This window comes from Enhydra lutris, unplaced genomic scaffold (assembly GCF_002288905.1).
Source record: "Enhydra lutris kenyoni isolate GAN:26980312 unplaced genomic scaffold, ASM228890v2 scaffoldscaffold21, whole genome shotgun sequence".
Lineage (NCBI taxonomy): Eukaryota > Metazoa > Chordata > Mammalia > Carnivora > Mustelidae > Enhydra > Enhydra lutris.
The window spans coordinates 24,483,202-24,507,694 of record NW_019154105.1 but is presented as its reverse complement, the minus strand read 5'-3'; the positions used below and the strand labels follow the sequence as shown (position 1 = coordinate 24,507,694).

Here is a 24,493-nt window from a genome sequence, read left to right as displayed (position 1 = left end):
TTTGGACAATGTCTATACTACCCAGAGCAATCTATACTTTCAGTGCCATCCCTATCAAAATGCCAATGGCATTTTTCAAAGTGCTGGAACAAACAATCCTAAAATTTGTATGGAACAAGAAAAGACCTCGAATCGCTAAGGAAATGTTGAAAAAGAAAAAGCTGAGGGCATCACGTTGCCTGGTTTCAAGCTGTATTACAAAGCTGTGATCACCAGGACAGCATGGTACTGGCACAAAAACAGACACACAGACCAGTGGAACAGAGTAGAGAGCTCAGATATGGACCCTCAACCCTATGGTCAACTAATCTTCGACAAAGCAGGAACAAATATCCAGTGGAAAAAAGTCTCTTCAGTAAATGGTACTGAGAAAATTGGACAGCCATATACAGAAGAATGGAACTGGACCATACTCTTATACCAGACACAAAGATAATCTCTAAGTGGATGAAAGACCTCAGTGTGAGACAGGAATCCATCAAAATCCTAGAGGAGAACATAGGCAGTAACCTCTTTGACATTGGCCACAGCAACTTCTTTCAAGACTTGTCTCCAAAGGCAAGGGAAACAAAAGGGAAAATGAACTTTTGGGACTTCATCAAGATCAAAAGCTTCTGCACAGCAAAGGAAACAGTCAACAAAACAAAGAGGCAACCCACAGAATGGGAGAAGATATGCAAATGACACTATAGACAGAGGGCTGATATCCAAGATCTATAAAGAACTTCTCAAACTCAGCACACACAAAACAGATAATCACGTCAAAAAATCGGTAGAAGGGGGCGCCTGGGTAGCTCAGTGGGTTAAATCCTCTGCCTTTGGCCCACATCGGGCTCTCTGCTTAGATGGGAGCCTGCTTCCTCCTCTCTCTCTCTCTCTCTGCCTGCCTCTCTGCCTACTTGTGATCTCTCTCTGTCAAATAAATAAATAAAATCTTAAAAAAAAAAAATCGGTAGAAGACATGAATAGGCACTTCTCCAAAGAAGACATACAAATGGCCAACAGACACAGGAAAAAATGTTCATCATCATTAGCCATCAGGGAGATTGAAATCAAAATCACAGTGACATACCACCTTACACCAGTTAGAATGACAAAAATCGACACGGTAAGAAGTGGCAGGTGTTCTTGAAGGTGTGGAGAAAGGAGAACCCTCTTAAACTTGTTGGTGGGAATGAAAATTGGTGCAGCCACTTTGGAAAACCATATGGAAGTTCCTCAAAAAATTAAAAATAGATCTACCCTGTGACCCAGCAATTGCACCACTGGGTATTTACCACAAAGATACAGATGTAGTGAAAAGAAGGGCCATATGCACCCCAGTGTTCATAGCGGCAATGTCCACAATAGCCAAACAGTGGAAAGAGCCAAGATGCCCTTTAATAGACAAATGGATAAAGAAGATGTGGTCCATATACACAATGGAATATTAGCCATCAGAAAGGATGAATACCCAACTTTTGCGTCAACATGGATGGGACTGGAGGAGATTATGCTAAAAGTCAAACAAAGTCTATTATATGGTTTCACTTACTTGTGGAACGTAAGGAGTAGCATGGAGGACATTAAGAGAAGGAAGGGAAAAATGAAGGGGGAAACGAACCATGAGAGTCTATGGACTTGGGGAAACAAACTGAGGGCTTTAGAGGGGAGGAGGTATGGGTGAGCCTGATGGTGGGTATTAAGGAGGGCACGGATTGCATGGAGCACTGATGTTATACGCAAACAATGAATCATGGAACACTACATCAGAAACTAATGATGTGCTGTATGGTGACTAAAATAACAGTAATTTAAAAAAATTTCAGCTCGTCACAGCCAAGATCCATACTCCTCATTTATTCGCTAGTTTTTTATCCTTGGTTTGCCTGTGTATACCCTTGTGGGGTTTTTTGTTTGTTTTGTTTGTTTGTTTGTTTTTCAGTCCAGATAAGCTTCTGTCTGATTTCTTAGAAATAGGACTCAAGTCACAACAGAGGATTAAAGATTGCAGGACATTTCAAGGGCTTGTTGGAAAGCAGTAACCGTTGAAGGACATGCGGTAATCAGTAACAAGAGTCACTTTCAGTTTGTTGTGTTTGATTAAGCTCTTCTTACCCATTATAATACAGGGATGAAATGTTCTCAGATTCCCAGTTTGTGTTACTATTGTATCAGCTTCGGTTTTTCAAAGAATTAGACCGTGAGAAAGTAAACTTAACACAAAATCATGAAGCATAGTTGAGTCTCTGTTTCAGAAGCCGCCCCAAGTGACCCAGCTGGGCGGAAAACAGCTTTCCCCTGAGAGTCAGGCCTGGGTGGGAACCTCACTGCCGGTAGTGGCCTGCTGTTGAGGTCCTTAACCAGCGAGCCTCAGCGCCCCCTCTGTGGAGTGCAGATGATCACGCTGAGTTCCCAGTTCCCTCGGAGGGCTGCGGTCTTGTGTAGTGCTGCAGACGCTGGGTCCTTCACCCCTCCGCACCTCTCCGGCCTCGCAGGGAAGCTAGTTCTTCAAGTACAGAGCAAGTTCTGTTTTTGGCCGCTTGGATGCCTATTATGGTTTATGTCCTGTTAAACCTACTACACATGAATATTTTACAGATTAAAATAATCTGACTACTTCTCACATTTTGGGAGTTTGCTTTATTGTTATTCATAATTCATAATAAAAACACAATTTTTTTTTCAAAAGCAGATTTTGATATAGAAAATAGGAAAAGTGGAGTGAGTTGTTGGTGAAGTCATGTGTTGGGCATGAGTTTGAATAATACCAGAGAATTTTATTGTTGAAATGATTATAACTCTGTGCCTCAAAATCTTTTACGGATTTTGCTTGTTCAGATCTAGCTCAGTCAGCACTGCCATCTGCTGCACAAATACGCACACACATGGAAGTTTATTTTTAAAGATTGATTTAATTATTTTAGTGTGCACATGCAGGGGGAGGGGTGGGACAGACGGAGAGAGATTCTCAAGCAGATTCCTCGCTGAGTGTGGAGCCTGATGTCGGATTTGATCTCACGACCTTGAGATCACGACCTGATCAGAAGTCAAGAGTTGGAGGCTTAACCAACTGAGCCACCCAGATGCCCCATAAATTGAATTTTAAAAGAGACTAACAGTTTTCTTCTTCTTTTTTTTAAGATTGATTTATTTGACAGAGGGAGAGATCACAAGTAGGCAGAGAGGGAGGCAGGGTTAGGGGAAAGCAGGCTCCCCGCTGAGCAGAGAGCCCGATGATGGTCCTGGCTTGATCCCAGGACCCTGAGACCATGACCTGAGCCGAAGGCAGAGCCTTACCCCACTGAGCCACCCAGGCATCCGAGACTGACAGTTTTCTTTAAGTCTCCAAATGTTAATATTTTTTATAGATGAAGTTACAGTTATTAATAGTACACAGTTGATTAAATGCAAAATATATCACAAACTAAATACATTTATATTACATATATTTAGCTAGTATATCACACTACCTAAAACATTTTTTCAAATTTGGACATGCATCTCTTAATGAAATGATTGAACTGTTTGTTTTTAAGTAGGCTCTGTGCCCAGTGTGGAGGCCAGTGTGGGGCTTGACTTCAGCCTGAGATTGAGAACTGAGCTGGGATCAAAAGTCAGATGCTTAACTGACTGAGCCACCCAGGCGCCCCAGAACTGTTCTTTTTAAATTAGTTTATATGTCTGTGGACGAATATTTTTATTGACTAAATGAAGTAAGGTTTAGCCTCAACTCTAATCTTTTTTTTTTTTTTTTTAAGATTTTATTTATTTATTTGTCAGAGAGAGAGAGAGAGGGAGAGAGAACAAGCACAGGCAGACAGAATGGCAGGCAGAGGCAGAGGGAGAAGCAGGCTCCCTGCTGAGCAAGGAGCCCGATGTGGGACTCGATCCCAGGACGCTGGGATCATGACCTGAGCCGAAGGCAGCTGCTTAACCAACTGAGCCACCCAGGCGTCCCTCAACTCTAATCTTTTATGTTTTTTTAATAGAGAGGTAAGGCGGGGAAATTTTATTGACATAAATAAGTAGATAGTAAGAAATTTTGTTATAACTGTACTCAGTTCATTGGACTGCTCCTGAGTTTTAGGCTAAAAATTATGTACTAATCTGTCATCACAATAATTTTTAATGGTTTACCAGCTGGCAATAACACTAAGATTTTAAATACTGCTCTTGATTTTGTTGAAAGCAGAGAATTGGAAACCATCAAGTATACCAAAAAGAGTTTCTCTGAAATTTATCAAATGACTCTTCTTATACACGTTAGTCTTTTCCTTAGAAGTACCTTGTTTAACTGGCTGTATTTAGAAATGATCGAGAAAATGGAAATATTGTTCATTTCAATGTACTTCTGCCAATAAGGGGTTTTGTTTAAAAACTGTATCACATCATATATATATTTTTTAATTTATTTATTCGACAGAGAGATCACAAGTAGGCAGAGAGGCAGGCGCGGGGTGGGGGGGAAGCAGGCTCTCCACCAAGCAGAGAGCCCAATGTGGGGCTTGATCCCAGGACCCTGGGATCATGACCTGAGCTGAAGGCAGAGGCTTTAACCCACTGAGCCACCCAGGCGCCCTTCACATCATATATTTTGAATACATTTTGCCAGGCCTTGGAGCTGCAGAGTTAGGTCGTTCAGTTTGCGGAAACGGTCCACCACCTGACCTGCCGTGGTGGCTCTAATAGGTGAACAGTAAATCATCCAGGCTGAGCTTGCTTTCGGTCTGAAGTCATTTGAGTTGGTTTTTGGGTTTTTTTTAAAGATTTTATTTATTTATTTGACAGAGATCACAAGTAGACAGAGAGGCAGGCAGAGAGAGAGAGGGAAGCAGGCTCCCCGCTGAGCAGAGAGCCCGATGCGGGCCTCGATCCCAGGACCCTGGGATCATGACCTGAGCCGAAGGCAGAGGCTTAACCCACTGAGCCACCCAGGCGCCCCATTTGAGTTGGTTTTTGAAGTGAAGTGAATGTGATACACATCTCATGACAACCATCTGCTTTAGAATTCTTCTAAAACGGATAGTGGGGGTGGGATTAGGCACGGCAGCCTGCTTGGAGAGTGCCACTGCGCCGAGAGAACACCCCACAGTCTTTGGTGTTGCCTTCTGATGCTCTCTTTGCTTTGTGGTAACAAGACTCTGCCTTAGGGAAAAGGCATTCGTTTGCAGTGGCTGGGGAATGAAAGAGGCAGGATCTCGCAGTGAAAACTGTCATTCCTGCCAAGGCTGAAACTCCGTATTTCTAATGCCATGAGCGTTAGTTCCAGTAAACATAATGCCATTATTTCTGATGTCATGACCTTACCAGAAACTTGCATAAGAGAGGGAAGCCCCAAAGCCTCGTGTCTGGTTTATGATGCCTTGATTGAGGACCCCAGTGGTTTTAGGCCCCCCTCTTTGCTGTCCGAGGGTCTATATTTTTCCATACTGTGGGGAAATGCACCATAGAAAGCTGGGCACAAAGGGGACAGAAGGGAAGCGAAGAAGGGATGAGAGAAAGGGGAGCCTGACTGACTCCTTAACCAGAAGCACATTTCAGGCAGATGAGTTTTAGGAAAGAGAAGTCAGACTTCGGGGAAGTCCTTGAGAAAGTAGTCATCGTGGCCCCTTGGGAATTCTTTGTCTGTCCCTGGGTCAGTCCCGGTTTGGAGCTTGCACTTGTAGGTCTTGTCTCTCTCAGACGCTGCTGGAGGGCTCAGTGCTAGGCAGGCCCCTCACTTCGCGGCGGGGTTCACCCGGCCGATCTCGGCCCTTCCACGATGCAGTATAGTCCTGTGTGCTTCGGGGTTTCATTGCTGCTCCCTTCTCGCCTTTCGCCCATCTCATTCCTTCACGCGTCATCTGATTTCTGCTTCTGACACCCTCGGAAAGGCTTCAGTGATCCGCTTTCCTCGTTAGAGTCCAGTTTGCATTTCCGTGAGCCCCTCACGCCACATTCCTGGCCGCTCCCACCTTTTTATTCTCTTGGCTCGCGTGTCGCCCTGTGTTTACAGGATAATTATTGTTTCTGTCTCTCTGGGGGAAAATTTTGTGCCATTGAATATTCCTGTTCCCCCCAGTTTTATTCCTGGCCTATCTTCCCCCCGCTTCGCACAGTGTCCTTATGTGGAGTGTTCTCCGCTTAATTACCTGAAAGTCGGCGAGTCCCAGATCTCTTGTCTCTGCTCCAGGGGATTTTTCTGGGAACTTCCACATCGCCAAGGTGTAGAAGGACCAGGATGTGCAGCTCTGTTCTGACTTGTTGCAAAGTCCTTGCTTAAAGACAAGTAACGTCTCCCTGTTCCCAGAGCAAAAGTGCTTGAGTGTCTGAGGGAAAGTTTCCAAAGCAGGAGGAAATACAAGGACAGTAACCAGAAGAAGAAAAAGTTAGAACGCCAGGTAGTTTTCTGCTTTCTCTGGAGATGTGAGGCAGAAAAGATGGCGTTGAAAGTGTCTGTAAGTATCAAGGTTTTTTTGTTTTGTTTTGTTTTTTAGATTATCTGAAGATAGAAGGAAAACGGAGTTTAAGAGACTTAAAGAGGCTTGCTCATTCTATTTTTAAATTTAAAGCTTTTATGGAAACTATTTTAAACTTACAGAGTTGCATAAATAAAACAGTACAAACACCTATGTACCTTTTATCCAGATTCACTGTTAACATTTTACCTCATTTGCTTTAGTGTTTGTGACCTGTCCATATCTAAATAAAATTATGCATGTGTATGTATGTACATGCTTTATATATTTGTAAATATACGTGACCTATACATGCTTTGTAGGTAAGAATGTACATATACACTTAATTTATATATAGATTTATATACATGGATAGAGTGGTGCATGTTTTACCAGCCCTGTGTTAGTCAGCCGACCTAAAACTATAGCAGTTTTTCCCCTCCTGTAGAGGAGCGAGTCTAGGGAAGGTATTACATTTGCTTCTTTTTAGTCTTTTAATCTGAAATACTTCCATAGCCTTTTCTCATGTTTTACAATATTACTATATTTTTTAAAGAATACACCCCCTCCCCTTCTCATGGATTTCTCATCTTGTGTTTGTCTGTTTTCTCGTGATTGCTTTAAGATTGTGTATTCTTGACCAGAAGACGGCGTAGGAGATGTTTGTCCCTTCAGAGTATCACGTCTGGGAGAACATGATGTCCCTCTGTCCCTCACTGATGTCAGGATTTCTCTTGCATCTTCTTCCCTGCAAATAATATGCAGTCTTTAAGGGGACACTGTAAGACAATACGGATACTCTGTCCCGCTGTTTGGCTGATTCTCACATGATGTCAGCGTTCCCTTGATGACTGCAGAATGGTGGCTTTCTCGTGCTGGGGCCCCGTCACCGTTTCCCACGGGCCCCAGCACACTGCGCTAAGAGCTCCTTCCTATCCCATGGGCTTGTCTGTGTGTTGTTAGTAATAAACTGGGGAATTCACATTTTCAGTGGGTTTTAATGACTTAACTATATGCTTAAATTGTCCCAGATCTGACTGCTGGGAACCCCTGCAGGCCGGCTCCTGGTCCTCGTGTCGTGCTCCCATCTGTTGGTTTTGCTCACACTTGTTTTCCCATCTAACGAGGTAGTGCAGGTGCAGCTTATGCCCGTCTGCCCAGCCCTGGAGTTAGCTGTTTGCCTGAGGGGCCTTTTCCAGAGGAACACCATGAGAAACCAGGGTCTGCCTGTGAAGTGGCCTTGTTCCTGAGGTGTCTTTGCTTTGTGGCCTTGTTTCAGTGGACGGAGCTAGAAAATTGATGTCTCGTGTATGTGCACACACATCTATGCAGATATACATGTTCATACATAAAATTAAAACATGTACACATAAGCATAGATTTGATGTCTTTCTAAACAGGATTTAAAAATTTTCAATTTTGTCATGTAGTGCACTGGGAATACATTTGATGTGGTTATACATTTAGTGTTCAGGCAGATTTTAAGTGTTGTCCTCATTTTATAAAAAGAGCGTGTGAAGTAGAGTGTAATTGCATTTAGGGCACCTGGGTGGCTCAGTCGGTTAAAGCCTCTGCCTTCGGCTCAGGTCATGATCCCAGGGTCCTGGGATCGAGCCCCGCCTTGGGCTCCATGCTTAGCGGAGAGCCTGTTTCTCCCTCTCCCACTCCCCCTGCTTGTGCTCCCTCTCTTGCTGTGTCTCTGTCAAATAAATAAAATCTTTAAAAAAAGTAATTGCATTAATTATGTGTATGGAAACATCCTCTGGCCTTTCCATAGTTTTTAAATTTTAAATACTGAACTGATAATACTGGTATAATTGTGTTTCATAATTGGGATCTGGGCTCTTGATATGGTTCCAAGTATAGTTTTTTTGTATAACTTCTACAGTTGTCCTCTTTTTAACGATAGGAAAGAGTGGTACTGAATAAATTTGAGTCTGCTGTAAATGTTATTTCAGTATATGTATAGGAATTTTCTTTTATAAGATCTAATTAAGTAGTTCAAAAGGAGCAGAGTTGGAGTCATACCTACCATGAGAATCTTGTCGTGATGTTTCACTATAGAAGTTTATAATTTAAAGAACTGTGGTGAAGAAATACCACTTACATATGAAGGTGGTATCCAGCTTCCAGGTTACAGGATCCCAGGATCCTTAGAGGGCATCAGCGTTAACTTTCTCCCTGAAGTACTGTACCCTGCGTGCCACGTGGCAAGCCAGTACCTGGCTGAGTGTGCCTGGAGAGGAGCTCATCGTCTCCCCGTGGAAGACGTGCCATCTTCAGCCGGACCGGACCGCTGATTTCATTGTATTAGACTACTGGCTTGATCGAAGCATCCAGAATTGGTGGAGGGAAAGAAGTGGAATTATTTAAGGTTTAATACATATTAGATTAGCTTCTCATTTGAACCATTTTCCTTTAGAACAAAGTTCGGGTTTGTTAAGACTTATTTATTTGAAAGAGAGAGTGTGTGTGAGTCGGGGAGGAGGAGAGGGAGAGAGAATCTCAAGCCAGCTCTGCCGCTGAGCAGGAGCAGACACGGGGCTTGGTCCCCGGACCCTGCGGTCGTGACCTGAGCCACCCAGGCGCCCCGAGACCGGGGCTGAGTTAGGATTCCTGAAGTGCACGACTGCGTGGGTTGGTTGTGCCACATGCTCGTTCACAGGACACACTGCTGCGTTTTCTTCCAGTTCTGTTCGGCTACGCCACCACCGTCATCCCCAGGGTGTATACGTACTATGTTTCCACGGCGTTATTTGCCATTTTTGGCATTAGAATGCTTCGAGAAGGCTTGAAGATGAGTCCAGATGAAGGTCAAGAGGAACTGGAAGAAGTTCAAGCGGAATTAAAGAAAAAAGACGAGGAAGTAAGTGATGGCAGTATAAAGTATCTGGACCAAAAAAGCACTCAGCTAAGCACCCTCACTGTCCTGAGGTTCGTCAGTGGCCGTTCCTCCCCGTGTGATGTGTGCGGGCCACCCAGAAATGGCTTGTCGCGCCCGGTTTGCGATCTCAGAGCTGTCCGTGATGGGACTCGGGGCGAGTGGGGCTGTGGTGGGCAGGGACGCTGGGCAGAGTGCCGACCTCGTGTGGGCAGGCTCCTCCCTTCGCGATGATAAGCTCCCGCGAAGCAGGAACTATGCTTTCTATGTTACGTGTCTTCCCACAGCGTTCAGGAGGGTGAGTGAGCAGTAAATCCTGATTTTGTGGCAGAGGAGTGGGAGAATTGAGAGTATAGTGTTTGTCGTCGTGTGTGAGAGGTTCAGAAGAAAAGTCTGGGGTCACATCATTTTAGTTTCTGGGAGCAGAGTCCATAAAATTTAAACACTTTTTAAAAGAAGGATTAAGTAATTTTGTACTATTTTGATTTGCTTCCTGGGATTAATCTACCTCTCTCTCTCTCTCCTTTTAAAAATTTAGTTTCAACGAACCAAGCTCTTAAACGGACCAGGCGATGTTGAAACGGGAGCCAGCACGACGATACCTCCGAAAAGATGGCTGCATTTTATCTCACCCATCTTTGTTCAGGCTCTGACGTTGACATTCTTAGCAGAGTGGGGTGATCGCTCGCAACTAACGACAATCGTTCTGGCAGCCAGAGAGGTGAGTGATGCTTGAGAAATGGCCACTTCTGGATTAATAGACTAAGCGTAATGCTGTTCCTTTCTCCAGAGGACCCTGGACGGTCAGTCCGGGCCGAGGGACTGCTTCGTGTGCTGGACTGTTTCAGACCTATCATCCTGATTCTCTTTAAAATGTCGGTGTCCCATTTCTGCATCAGATGGCATTCTGTGTCCCGGCGGAACTGGCGTCTTTACATTTCTCTTGTGGATCCTCTTCCCTTCGGTTTTGCCGGAATGATACTGGGGCAGTTGCCTTGACTTGGTTTTGTCTCTCCTTAGACCTGTAGTGTTGCGGGGGTCGCTCTACAAGATACCACTCAGTAGAACATTAACAACAGCCTAACTGTCCAGCGTGGGGAAGTTAGTTCGTTTATTTACGAAGTTCTGGGAATATCCACTCCTCGGTGAGCAGAAGATGGGAGCTTGAGACGTTCCCAGTGCTTGTCTCTGGCGAGTGCGGTTACACTTGACTTGCTTCTGGATGTAGAGTTTGGCAGATCTGAGTCCCCGAATACTAAGGCCTGAGTGCTCAACTAGAAGAGATTCTGATCACTGTCCTCTCCTTTGCTCTAAAGATGCAGAAGCTGAGGCAGACACTGGGCGACTTGTCCAAAGATAAGCCAGTCGGTAGCAGGGGCAAGGACTGGAAGCTGAGGCTCTCTGCCTTCTCGCGTTTCCTTCTAGATCTTGCTTGTAGTCGTCAGATGCCACTTATTTAAAAGATAGCTTGGGGGGGGTTGTTTTTAAAATTTTAATCTTTCTTCTGGGAGGAATTCGTTTCACATGAGGCATCTTTCTGTTCATACTGGTTTATTAAGATGTCCTGGGAGGTGGTGGCGGAAAGTGGCGCTGCTGCTCCTTCTCCGTCTCTTCTTGGTCTTAGTGGGTACAGGGTCTTTTTTTTAATCTGTTAAGTTACACTTTTTACCCAATGGTAGGATTTAGATAACAAGCTTGATTTGAAGGTGTCCTTAGCTCCTAGGGAACACCTGCCGTAAAAGAATAAGTTCTGTAACGTCGGCCCCAGTTTCAGACAAGAACTAAAGGCCAGGACGGGGCTGAAGTCAGGCTGGGCCAGAAGCAAAAAAATGCTGTATTTAAAAAAAAACTCAGTTTTTCACTCGAGTCCTGTATTTTAAAACTTTCTTGGAAAATGTCCCCATAATGGCCGTGCCCTGTATTTTTTTGATCTCTAGCCTTTTTTATTGGCTTTCAGATGGCCAGGATTGGGTCGTGAAAGTAAGTGAGCTTTTGGTGGTGGTGGTGGGCTGTCATGATGGAAGAAATCACTGCATTTTTCTTAACAGTGTCGTCTGTGTGGCACAGAGGGCCTTATGAAAGGTCCGGGTCCGCTGTGCCTGTGTTCCCTCGGTCCCACCGTATCTGGCAGCCTGGCGCGTGCTGAGCAGGCTTGCGTCTTCCGCTGTGTGACCAGGTTACTGCGCCCTGTTTGGTCTGAAGGTGGGGCGTTTCTCCACTTCGTGGGGTGGTTGTGTGGATGAAGCAGAGAAGGCACGCAGGGGCCCTGCCACAGCGCCGTCAGCCACCTGCCCTGCCACCAGCACCGAGGGGACACGTAGTGAGCTCTTCAGGAGCAGACATACGGGTGTTCTGTTTTTGTTCCCTTAACATTCCTAACTTTTTTTGGTAATTTTTTATATAAACCATGCCAAAATGCAGTTCAGTTCATTTTAATCTGAACTTTATTTCTGCTTCCAACACTGCATCCTTTGAGATGTTAATTAGGTACTAAGCTTGAAAAAAAAAAGGGGGGATAAGGTTCTGAGGTTCCTGGGTCAAATAAACTTTGCAAATGACAAAGTCTGAAAACTTCTGTATCAAAGAAACTGTTTAATTGTACTTAATCTGTCGATTTTCCAAGCATCACTTTCCAATAGAATGGCCCCATCTGAGAATGCCAGCTGAGAAGTGCAAATGTGCAGAATATGAGCGCCGCAGTCCCGCCCTGCTGCCCCCCACTTCACGGGGGAGCACGGCTAACCCCCCCCGCCCCCTCAGTGGCAGTGCTGTCCCTGCTGCATTCCACATCCCCGCCCCACTCCATGTCCCCACTGGGTTACTGAAATCTTTGCCTTTCTCCCAGCCCAATTTTGTGAGCATTTTGGCATGCGTGAGTTTTTCTCATGTAAGAGTTTTGCCTCTTCCCTCAATTCCACTTCTCTTCAGATGCCTCCCTCTCTCTCCTCTCCCCCCAGTCTCATGGGCTTGGCTCTGAGGGGAAACAGGTGTTGGTCCATTTTCTTGCCCTCTAAACCCACTGGCCCCCAGCGTCTGACCCCACCGGCTCTGTGGACGTGGGGCTGAGTGTTCCCTGCAGCGGCGGGGCGGCCCCACGGTGGGGGCTCATCTCGGGAGGCTCAGTGCCTGGCTGCCTCCCGCCGGCTTCTTGGGGCCGCTCTGCCACTGTCCTCCCCTCACGGCTGCTTTCCTTTGGCTGTATTCGCTCTCAGGGTCATTCTCTTAGTTTACTCACCGTTGAACTCAACTGACTCCTGAACCTCTCCTCTCCACTCTAACTCCTGTCAGCACCCATAAACCCCTTCTTCATTCCTTCCACTAATTTTTTTTTTAAAGATTTTATTTATTTATTTGACAGACAGAGATCACAAGTAGGCAGAGAGGCAGGCAGAGAGAGAGGAGGAAGCAGGCCCTGCTGAGCAGAGAGCCCGATGCGGGGCTCGATCCCAGGACCCTGGAATCATGACCCGAGCCGAAGGCAGAGGCTTAACCCACTGAGCCACTCAGGCACCCCCCTTCCACTAACTTTTTAAGTCATGCTGGTAGTACTGTAATTCATCCAGAGAATTGTGGGTGAGAAATAAGGAAGAGAAAAATCAGGCCTGACATCCGTAACACCTAACACTCCCTTATCACTAAGGTAGATCACTTATGCCTCCTAAAATTCCCAGAACCTGGTTTTCTCTGCCTACAGTCTCCCTTCCCAGTCCAAGCGATAGCATCTCCCTTGACCACCTTACCTTTAATTTTGTTCTCTTCTAGTTCCCTTCCAGATCACTCTCTGCACTAGACTTCTAAAGCATAAACCTGTTCTGTGACTCTCTGGCTAAAAAACAACCAGTGTGTTAAAAAGTCCAAATTCTGGGACGCCTGGGTGGCTTAGTGGGATAAAGCCTCTCCCTTTGGCCCCGGTCATGATCCTGGGGTCCTGGGATCGAGCCCCGCATTGGGCTCTCTGCTCGGCGGGGAGCCTCCTCCCCGACCGCCAGCCTGCCTCTCTGCCTATTTGTGATCTCTGTCAAATAAATAAAATCTTTTAAAAAAGTCCAAATTCTAAGCTTTTAGATAGAGTCCTTCACGAGCTGACCTCTACCATGTTATGTTCTATGTTAACGTGGTCTGCAGTCCTCTCTTATCAGTGGCCTGTTGCCTTCTAGTATGGTCTCTCTTCCACAAAACAAAGTCAAATCTTCCTGCTCGTTCTTCAGGGCTGGTGTTTCTGGAAAGGTCTGGCTGGTCTTCCCAGTCTGAGCACCTCCACGTTGTGCTGGAAGCAAGCATTGACTGAATGAATACGATGTTCCTGGCGCTGAGTTAAAGCACTGAGGACACAGTAGGGAAGGCAGGCAGGCTCTGTGCTGTAAGGGTTCGCCTCGCCTCGCCTCCTCAGAATAGCAGACAGCACCCGAGGGGGGAGAGGTCTGGGTGGAGTCCCATCAGCACTGGTCACTGAAGAGCTGTAGCGCCGTGACACTGGTCACGGTAGCGCCATGAATGAGGTGCGGCAGTGGCCGAAAGGCTGTATTAGCGCTATTTCGATGTCAGAAACATTTCTGCCGCTTGTAGCTCTATTCCTAGATGTAGCTGGAACATATCCCTTCGAGCAGCTATTACACTTTTCATAAATGATACACTTGAACTCGTGGAGCTATTTTTAGGCTGTGGTGGTGGTCTCCATTTTCAGTGACAACCCGTTCTCAGGTAACCATTTCAGCTGCTTTCAAATGAGCATTACTTATACTTGCTTCCAGGACCCGTACGGTGTAGCAGTGGGCGGGACAGTGGGCCACTGCTTATGCACCGGATTGGCAGTGATTGGAGGAAGAATGATCGCACAGAAAATCTCTGTCAGAACTGGTGAGTCTTTGGTTTTTTATTCTTTTTTAAGTAGGCTCCACACCCAGCGTGGAGCTCTCAACTCGGGGCTTGAACTCACCCAGAGATCAAGAATCAGATGCTCAATTGGGAGCCATTCAGGCACCCCTTTTTATTTATTAAATTTCAAAGACAATACCATTTGTTTTAACTTCCAGAATTACTGAGAGAGAAAGGGGAGTTTAAGTTTTTACTTCTGGAGTACCCTTGGTCTCTGCGGTGATGATCTCCTAGAGGTCTAGTTCATTGCCGCTTCTGTTGGGACACATGGACTGTTTTTTACATGCATAGATTTAGTAAAATACAAATTCATCTAAAAGCCTTATCGCATTTATAGTCACTTTTTATCAATGTATTTAAGTAAAAAAAAAAATCATCACGTGGGAAATAAAACTTCCAGGCCTTCCTAGTGTGTTTTGTAAGATTGGGGTTCATAGGTGGAGACGGTTTATGGATTCCACTGAAGAGTTCCTGTGTAGCTGAAAGGGCCTAATAATGGAATAGAAAAAGTCTTCTTGCTTGTCAGAGGCTGTTGAACATTTTCTTTCATAACTGGGTTTTGAGAGGAGTTAGAGTTCTATTGCTGCTTCTCAGCACTGTCTCAATTTTAATAGAATTGTCGTTTCTGGAAACAGTGCTGGAGAAGCAATGGATGATGACTGCCCAGTCAGGCGTATGTAGTATTCTCTGCTGTGGAAGTGTGGTTTGAGTGTTTCTAGTTTATTTTCAAGGTTAGTTCAAGAGATTGGAAGACTAATGGGCAACATCTGAGCTCCCTCATAGAGGAATTTTGCCTTATTTCACTTTTTTTTTCTTCTCTTACAGTGACAATCATAGGAGGCATCGTATTTTTGGCCTTTGCATTTTCTGCACTGTTTATAAGTCCCGATTCTGGTTTTTAACAAGCCGTTTGCTCGTTTGTATTTCTTTTAAGATAGGTAACTGTTTATGTACATAGTGTACATTATAACTAAAAGTGACGGAAAAGACTGTATTTTGTAGCATTGATTTGCGAGTTTGTCCCATTTAATGAAAGTATTATGTCCAAAAGAAGTAATCATTGATTCTATTTGCAACATGGATTTTTAAGAAACCTGATATCTAAGTGTGGGTTTTTCTTTTCTCCAGCACAATTATGTTCATATGGTTGCTGTTTTTTTTTTTTTTTTTTTCATATTTTTGGGTTTTCTGGTAGGACAACGATACAATGATACATAGAACCACTGTACAATGGGGTCTATCCTTTATTTTCTTTTAGCACCAACCCCTTTAATGACGAAGATCTGTTTTCTCCTGGATCACTGAGTGATTTGCCTTAAAAGTTTTCTTGGGAGGAATGAATTTTTAGCTTTTAAAGTAGTTCCTTAAGCCAGAAAGCAGTGTAATCACAAAGTCTTTTAAAACTTTTTTTTTTTTTTTTTAAAGAATGAATAATGTATTACTGTTATGATGAGAATTGTTTGCCAGGTCCATTCTCCCTCCTTTTTTTTTTTAATTGGGTAGGACACCCAATATAAAAACAGTCAATATTTGACAATGTGGAATTACTAAATTAAAAGAGAATACTATGAGTGTATTCATATTTTTTCTATATTGAATAAACAATGTAACATAGATACAGTGTAAATAAAAGTGGTATGACCAGAGCTTGTTTTCCCTCGTGCATTTTATAAGTGAGTTTGTAACAGTAATTTATCAAAGTAGTAGTAATATTTATAGACCAGTTTCTAAAGTTGATGTTAAAAAACAGGAGCCAGGCATCTTCTGAGCCTGTGTTTAACTACCTCAGATCGCTCTGGGACATAGTAGCTACTAACAAGGTTAAAAAAAAAAAAGTTGTATGGTAGAGCAGTGCGTCAGACCAGTTTCATTCTAGAGCCCATAACCACCAGTCTTTTTATCACACTAACTTCAGTAATCACAGTCATGTCAGTCTAACTATGAATGATTCTATCCAAACAGCATCACCACTTCTCCCGGCCTCCTCGGTTCTGTTCCCATGCGCAGTAGCCCTGCTATTTAATAGCCTCTTAAAAGTAGCAACAGCACATATTGATGAAAAAGTCATTTTTGGAAACTCTTAAGGAGTTCTCTAGCCACCATAACAAGGGCCATTATAGGGTCGTAAACACAAGGCCCATGTGTAAAAATACTTCAGAGAAATTTCAGGCAAGACCCCAGAATACACCATTAACTCCCCTAGGACAGCCTCAGCTGATTAGAAACAGGGCCGACGAGTAATTACATTTTGTCTTCTGCAAGAAGAGACTGGATGATCCCTGTTTAGGCGGTAGCTGGTACCATCACAGCGCGGCCCGGCAGGGCAGACAGCCTGGCCCAAGAACGAGCCGGGAACGGTCCTTGAATAACAGCGCAGCTCTCTGAGGCACCACAACCTTCTAACAGGACATGACTACTCACAGAATTTGGTAGCTCAGTCTTGAAGGTACAAGGTAAAAATCGCGAATACTGTTAAGACTCCATTGCTGAATATAAGAAAAGAAAATGTTACTGATTTTAAAATATTTAATAGTTGTCCTTTAAAATGCAAAATAATGTGATTCGTGTAAGTTATGTGCCACATAAAGCAAGTGTTATTTTTTGAGAAATGCAGGTGATACTGAAAAACATAGCACTGAGGTATTTTTTATTTTTAAAATTGAATAAGGAAACAAAGTCTGAATCTAATTATTTTTACATTTACAAAAAAAAAAAAACAACAACCAATGCTACTGCTTGGCTCTTTTGCTATGATTTTCGGTTCTGAAAACATTACAAAAGTCTGTGGGAAAGAGCATTATAATAGGACATGTAGTTTTAAAAACTATGCACATCATAACCTGGAGAAATGATCAGATACCAAGAGGCCTGAGTGGAGGTAGGCTAATAAGACATTTTACCTCTTCTCAAAGGACAGCTCTGAAAAACAAGGGTAAGCAACTGTAACACCAGATTGAAATGGCAGTCAACAGTAAGTTGGTAACAGAATGATCCACATTTTATATAATATTGTACTTCCAAACTCAGCTCATGCAGATCATCAGAGAACCTAATGTAGCACCATGGAAACCATTCATTATCCTTTCCTGCCTCTGTGCAATGTAGGATTTAGGCAGAAGACAGTACCTAGAAAATGTCAGTCTCGTTTTTTTTAATCAGTTTGGATTTCAGTTAAATGTTTGCTTTAGGAAAGTAGGTGTTCTTAAAGTCAATTAGCCATTTATAGCTCTACCCTTTTGGGAGTTTAAGAAAAATGGGCTACATCTAATTTTTATTTAAAACCAAGAACCAAGCAGTAAGGACAGCAATGTCAATAGCAGCACACCGAGAAACCACACAGAACATGAGAAAGAATTTGGTGTATGTTTTTACAGCTACTAACTGATGTTAACAATTAAAAATTTACAAAGATAAAACTTTTTTTTGCACTAACTGGTTTCAGTACAACACTGAATGTGACTCATCTTTGGGCTTCAGTCTCTACATAGAGTGAATGTGCAAGTGCCACATGAGGCCCTTCCCTGGCTTAAGCCATAGTAAAATAAGATTTCAAAATCTTTCTAGAATGGTCTAAGAATTACAGCTGTTCTGGCTGACATGAATTTTAAAAAAAAAGGACATTCCCTGGCCAACTGTTTTTGCTTGCTTGTCTCGTGCACAGTGCAGCAGCCGCGGGGCGGTCCAGCCTTCCCTCCGGCTGACTCCGACACTGCCCGCACCACTGCCCGCAGCGAGTCGCACCAGCACAGACCAACTCAACACACACACAACATCCGAATGTCATTTTTAAAGCGATGTCACAGTTTGTTTCCTCAGAAATTTAAAAGCATACATTTGAAAACATCACATTTTCAATGTAGCCCTCGGAGTTAAGCATTTTTTACATGATGAAATCCAACTTGTGGTTGACATGCTTTCATTACCATTCTTGAAGGGGTCCCGGGAACTAGACAGTATGCCCTGTCCCTGGCCTGTGGGACTCACTCGGGGAGCCCTAACGTGGAAATTCTGTTCCAGCGTGTACTAGGTGGGAAGCATCCTCAGAGTTTCTAGGCTTCAAAGGCTCAAACACTACTTTCACTGGATAGTGCTGTATATGAAGGATTTGTTTTGTTTTTAAAGGTCCAAGCAACAGTCACTATATAAAAACAGCAAACATTTTTTTGTAGAAGAGTACAGTGCACATACATTGTTCCACCTATATTTAAGAACTTTAAATGGATTTTAATATGGATAGGATAGTGACGGCCATTAGAAGGTGCTGGTTGTCTTACTAACATTTCCCCAAATGGGCAAAACACAGGCAGTGTATGCCATCGGTTCTGTCATACTGGCCTTTGGCTGCGTTGGGGAAGTAATCATATAAAAAGTACCCATAAAATAGAAAAGGCAGCAAGTGAAACTAGAAAAAGGTTGGAGCTATACAGAGCAGATTCGGAAGGAGTTACCTTTATTTTTTCTTAATTGAGTTGAGAACAGGAGGAAGTGCAAGGGCATCTGGCTTTGGGCCCCGCACTGCCGTCCTGAAGTGACACAGATTGGGACTGGCCCGGGACAGTCCTCGTGAGGGCCAGAGACTGCGCCCCAGGTAAGAAGAGTCAGTTCTTTACATAAAGGATCACGAAGCAAAACAAAATAAACCACAAATTAAATACATGACACTGTGAAATCACTTTGATGAGAAAACAACACAAAAGATATTTTAAAATATAAATAAATACATTTAGCCATTTTCATTCAAGAAACCCAGAGAACTGCTTTCAAAGCAATTGCGTCTTTAAAATCACTTTCTAAATTCTTCCATAAATACTCACTATTTTGATTGTCACTTAATGCAGCACCTCAGTGTTTGCTGGTGGTGGTGAAGGATTCCACTTAAACAGTCTCTTCATAGACTATCCTATTCCACTAAAGACCGTTTCCCTAGGAACAGGCAGCTTACAAAATATTGTTAAATACTCAAAAGCAGAACCTGCAGAGTATTATTTTATTTACGAAAAACAAGGAATGTAGTGTTAAATTACGACAAGGGGAAAAATATGCAAAAACAGTCACACGGAAAGAAAGTTTTAATTTTTAAACGTCCACGTTTGCTTAATTTCTTGTGAGCTGTTCAATACTGTTTTGAATATCCTGAATTAATAACTATACCAACAAAATGCATCCCCAGTGTTTCCACAGGAGACATTTAAAATAAGACCAAATTATACTTTTCTTCAACCAAAGTAGTCTTTTTCTCAGTCCTTTTTGTGCAAAAATATTACAAGAGCAATTCAAATGGAAACACTGAAATGACATGCCAACATTTCAGAGCACATTTAAAACACCCAGAATAATTCTTGAAATTATTGTATTCTAAAATATTATTACCAGTCACTTTTAGGTTAGTTCTATACATCTATTCACACTGATGCAATTTTCCTAGACCTCTGAAAATAAACAGGCTCATTGGTCTCTTTTGGTGTCCACACGATAGGCAAGATAGGTTTACAATAGTGTCGAAATGGAACTAGGCATTTTACAATCTCCTGACTCCACCACATTCACAACCAAAGTCAAAATTCATTTGGCTACCTTGAAATCTACTCCCATAAACCTGCTACGGTTCACTGGATCTAAACATTTCTCAGAAATGTGTTATTTTTAAATTTCACCTAAGTGATGATTTGGGGATCCTTTAGAAATGGTAATGCCTAAGGTAATAAACTTTATCAAAATGAATAGTTGCAATAAAGTGCTTGTTACATTTCAAAATGATGCTTTCAGACTGCGGTATGTGGTTTGAAGAGTGTGTGCTAGTCCTACAGAAAGGATCCCCGGGCATGAGAGGTGGGTCCTCTCACCTGTCTCGGAAAGCAGCAGCACTATCTTTTCGTAGGCTGACAGCAGGCACGTTACTCATGCAGATGAGGCTCTACTAGTGCTATGGCAAAAGGGGGAGAAACTTAGAAAAGGGGGAGGCATGTGGAGGGTTCCTACTATACTCATAGTTATATACAAATATATTAAATATGCTATAAAAATAGTCGACTCTTTTCCTTTGCATTTATTTCAGAAGCTCCTTTCAGAGGAATACTCACCCAACCCAAACAAACTTCAGAGGGTCTCGCTCTTCAATCACTAGTAAAATGGCAAGTGCCTTTGTGCTGTTTCTTTTCCACCGTTTGAAAATCCCAGTCCGCCTACTCCTGGCTAGACTCACTCGGCAATAGTAGTTTCCAGTGTTTACACCTCCCAACATCGACTCCCAGGGGCTGAAGAGCAGGGTCACAGATATTGGAAAGGTCACAGACTCGAATGAGTTTTACACAAATGTTCACTGACAAACTTTCAATCATCAAAGAAAGAACTAGAGCAAAAGAAAAAGGGAGAAATGGTCAATCCTAGAGTAAAATGCTATTTGCCTTCCACCTTACAAAAACGAAAAGGTTCACCTCACTGTAGTGGAGACATCAGAAAACAAGTTGAGTAATATCCAGTTTAAAATCATTTTAAAGGATTGTGTGGAGCCAGAGAAAGTACTACTTGAAGGGGACCCTTTCCAAGGCTTCTCGCACAAAGGCTCCCCTCCCCCGAGCACCTGCCCTGTACGGCGCCCCGCCGCCTCCGCCAGAGCCACCCGCAAGCAGACCGCTTTCAGGCAATGACCACAAACTAGTGCTTCGGCAGAATCCAAATCACATTTTCACTGTTCTGCACGGAGTATTCTATAACCAACTTCTCAAAGTCCCTGGCATCCTCTGATTTCTAGTACATTCCTAAATTTAAGTGACAAAGCAGAGCATGGGACGCAAATGACCCCCTCAGCTTAGGACAGACTTTGGAGGCGGAAGGGTCGTATTTGCTCACGTGCATTCCCCATCCCTCCTGTTCGCGTGTTCTCTGATATATTCTACCAAAAATCCGAGTAACTTTTGAGTGTCCGGGTTCTGGTCTGACACCACTCTCAGAAGCGGCCTGACTGATCCTTGCGGTCCTCCCTCGAGGTGTCCCAAGCAGGGTGGCCGCAGAGCAGCTAACATTCCCCCATGGCTTCAACAGTTTTGGACCTAAAAGTGCCACCCAGAACAAGCTGTTTTTTAAGAAAAATCAAATCTCTGTGAGAGTAAAGCAGAGGGAAGGTAATGACCTTGAAGTAGCTGAAAGGTGTCTCTAGTTGGTATTTTTTCATTACGCAGATTTGGGATTTTAAGGAACAACTTTGGCTCCAGAAATGAACAAGAGGCAACTGCGGAATCTTCATCAGAACGTCAAGTCTCAGTGACTGGGGGGTGGGGGGAGGGACAGCTCTGCAACCCAAGTTCAAGGAAAGCAGGAGGAAAACACAGAAGGAGCCGAGGCAGCTGGTGCTCCCTCGCTCTTGGACAACGGTTCGTACTGCCAGAAAAGGGACGGCAGCTAGCCGCTCCTTTAAATTCGGCAATCCATTCCACGGGCAAAAATGAGCTGTGAAGAACAACAGGAATTCTAAAATGACGTCTTATCTAATTCTCCTTCCCAAATATGGAAAATACTTGAAGGAACTGGTAGAGGAGAATGTGAACAGTCTACAGCTTTACCTTGTGGCTTGTCTTATGCTTTGCCTTTGTTAACCTAAGTACACAGTACTCACAGCTGGCCCGCGTTCCAAGTATGGTGTTTAGAGGATAAATCTGAACAGAACAGTTCTTCGTATCTTCTGTCACCCATACCGCTAGATACTGCCAATGAACAAATGAGGCACAACTCAGATATATATGGAATGGCGTAAGGTTGAGAAAGGCAATTTGAAAGGGGAGAAAATTAATACTGTTGCCGTATTGTACAACATCCGTTTCCTCTATGTGTACCTGTGCTCAAGTTACACACATGCTCCGCCAACTGTTCGTGACATTCATGAGAAAGTCAGAAATCTCTTCATCCAGATCATTTAGCTAGAAGAGGAGCTTCTTGATATGTTAATTATTGATTGGTATCTAGTGACACTTCTTTTGTAGAAGGGTAGGTACCAACTTTCTTTGGTTATTTTCTTTTTCAATATAACTTTTTAGTCTAAGTGTGCCCAAGTACAGTTGTCTACAGAAAGACAAAGTATATCCCTTCGGGATGAGAGCAAAGTGGAGGACAGAAAAGTCCTAAGAACTGAGCTTAAGAGCAGTTCTGTAGTAGGTTGTTTTCATTGCTCAAAACCTTCTGCTTAACAGCCTCAGTTCTGTTATACATTTTAAGGTCAATTTTGATAGTTTACCAGCTTGCCATCCTCCCTTTCCTCAGTAATAATTTTTGATACTCTAATAAGATATTTCCATTAATTATCCTTTGCTCTATAGTTGTAAATTTAATTATTAGTACCATAAGAATCTATAAAATGCTTTATGTAATTTCTGTTGGAATTTATTACCTTTAGAATCTAATATTGCCAAATGAAATCTTAGTTCATGTTTAGAAAGCATGTGAGTTTACAATATTCTATTGTTACAGTGAAGGCAAAGCCAATTCCTACCCCTTCTTTTTTCTTTGTAGGAATATCAACATCATATTGAGAAAATACTTACAGGTAATTCTTAACTGTTTAGCTTGAAAGGAAGATGTTGATTTAGGGAAATAATTGTGTGATCACATCAATGACTCTGGTAGTGTTGGGATGTCACCCCCCCACCAAGTTACTTGTACCTCCAGTCCAAGAGACTCAAAGCAGTCTTCCTGGGAACTGAGGAGAATCTTAATGGTACTGACACCCACATGCTGTTAAAAATGTACTAAGGTTTCGAAACTGCTACTGAAACCAGACAATGAGTTCAAGATGGTGAGTTATCACCTGAATCAAAATCAAGGCACTATGGGTTTTTTCTCTCAAATAACCCTGAATCATTTCTGACTAAAAGAAGCATTGAAATTGTGAAGGATATAATAAAAAGATTCCAACAAATCCTAAAAGTTAAAATTCCCACCAGTGAGAATGTTAAAAAGTGCCTAAAATCTTTTGTGTGCAAATTTTACTCCTATAACTGGAACATTCTTGAAATGACTTTCAGGCTTATTGAAAGCCGTTTACACAACTATTTCCAACTATGAACTGTATCAAAATATGTGACCAAAACTTCCAACCATCTAAAATAAAGCAGTGCAAATCCTATTTTCAAACCTACATGAAAAATAATGAAATGAGGGATATTTCTGAAAATCCTGTTGCTTCAATAATTTAACCTGGAAAAAAATATCCATTCCCAGCAGCACATCATACCTCATGGAACAAACTGTGACATCACAGCCAAAGTATGAACAAAAAGCCTTGTGCCCCGGGAAGTGAGTAGAACACTACTGTGTTGTAAACAAAAGGGGAAACAGAGAAAGTCTGGTTTGTACATGGTGTCAATCTAAGGAAATAGACCTACGAGGAGACAATGCTTTCATGCAGCTTACAAAATGTTCTGCTTTCTTCTCCTTTTATCCAGACATATACATAATTTTTACAGCATCTATACATAGAGAATTTGAACCACACAACATTCTGAAATTAATGACTATCCAATCACTATCTGAAAAAGGGAGAGGGAATGGGGTGGGGCTACTGCATCTACCGGACGGTCTTCATGGCATCACCGTAAGCAACCCCTGACGTGACAGTGGCGCGTCCTCTGTAACACGGAAGCAGGCACAGAACCACTAAAAGTTACTAACATCATTAGTGCCTTTCTGACTGGAGGTCATGTTTCATAGCTGAGCTTCTTAACATTTGGCAATACACTCTTTCCATCGAGAAAATAGCTGGGCGAGGAAAACACTGTCAGAACTGGCTATGGCCCCGTGATCCTCTCCTTCTGGCTGGTTGCATGGACATCTGGAGCTCTAGGCAGCGTTTTCCCTGCTAACCAATCCCAGAAACTACAACACTCAGCACTGCATCTTGGGAAACTGCTGGAACTTTTCCTTGTAGCCTCAGATCATCTGAGCAATTGCTCTGGACAACCCCTTCCTCCCCCGAGGTCAGAGAGGAGGCGCGTGTGCTACTGCGGCTGAACCTTGGAAGGGTCACTCAGCCCGTCAGTCCTGTGCCGGTGCAGTTGCTGCTGCTGCGGAGACTGGTGCTGCTGGTGATGCGACGGAGGGAAACCGCTCTGCTGTAGTGGAAACGCGGCAGAGAGGATGAGCTGAGCGGAAGGACTCCCGTGGAGCAACCTTGAAGTCTAAAAGACAAGTGCATTATGCAGCATTGCTTTATCTGGTTAATCTGTCCACATCAAGATTTACTCAAGTTTTCTACTCTGGACAGGGACAGAATTCTTAAATTCCACATAATCTACATCATTTTTTATCTTCTCATTTAAAAATAATATTT

General features: G+C 43.2%; 2 protein-coding genes across 3 annotated transcripts in view; one reads left to right on the top strand and one right to left on the bottom strand.

The window, feature by feature from the left end:
• The window catches only part of LOC111149070 (transmembrane protein 165), a 31,164-nt gene extending 15,891 nt beyond the window's left edge, over nt 1-15,273 (top strand). Inside the window, exons 3-6 of the mRNA XM_022505977.1 lie at nt 9,110-9,285; nt 9,839-10,021; nt 14,052-14,157; nt 15,001-15,273. Coding sequence (XP_022361685.1) covers nt 9,110-9,285; nt 9,839-10,021; nt 14,052-14,157; nt 15,001-15,077 — 542 coding nt within the window. The 3' untranslated portion in view covers nt 15,078-15,273. The remainder of the gene's footprint in view (nt 1-9,109; nt 9,286-9,838; nt 10,022-14,051; nt 14,158-15,000) is intronic.
• Nucleotides 15,274-15,377: 104 nt separating this feature from the next.
• The window catches only part of LOC111149069 (clock circadian regulator), a 137,810-nt gene continuing 128,694 nt past the window's right edge, over nt 15,378-24,493 (bottom strand). For both annotated transcript variants that reach the window (XM_022505976.1, XM_022505975.1), the window contains one exon: nt 15,378-24,341. In XM_022505976.1, coding sequence (XP_022361684.1) covers nt 24,162-24,341 — 180 coding nt within the window. In that variant the 3' untranslated portion in view covers nt 15,378-24,161. The remainder of the gene's footprint in view (nt 24,342-24,493) is intronic.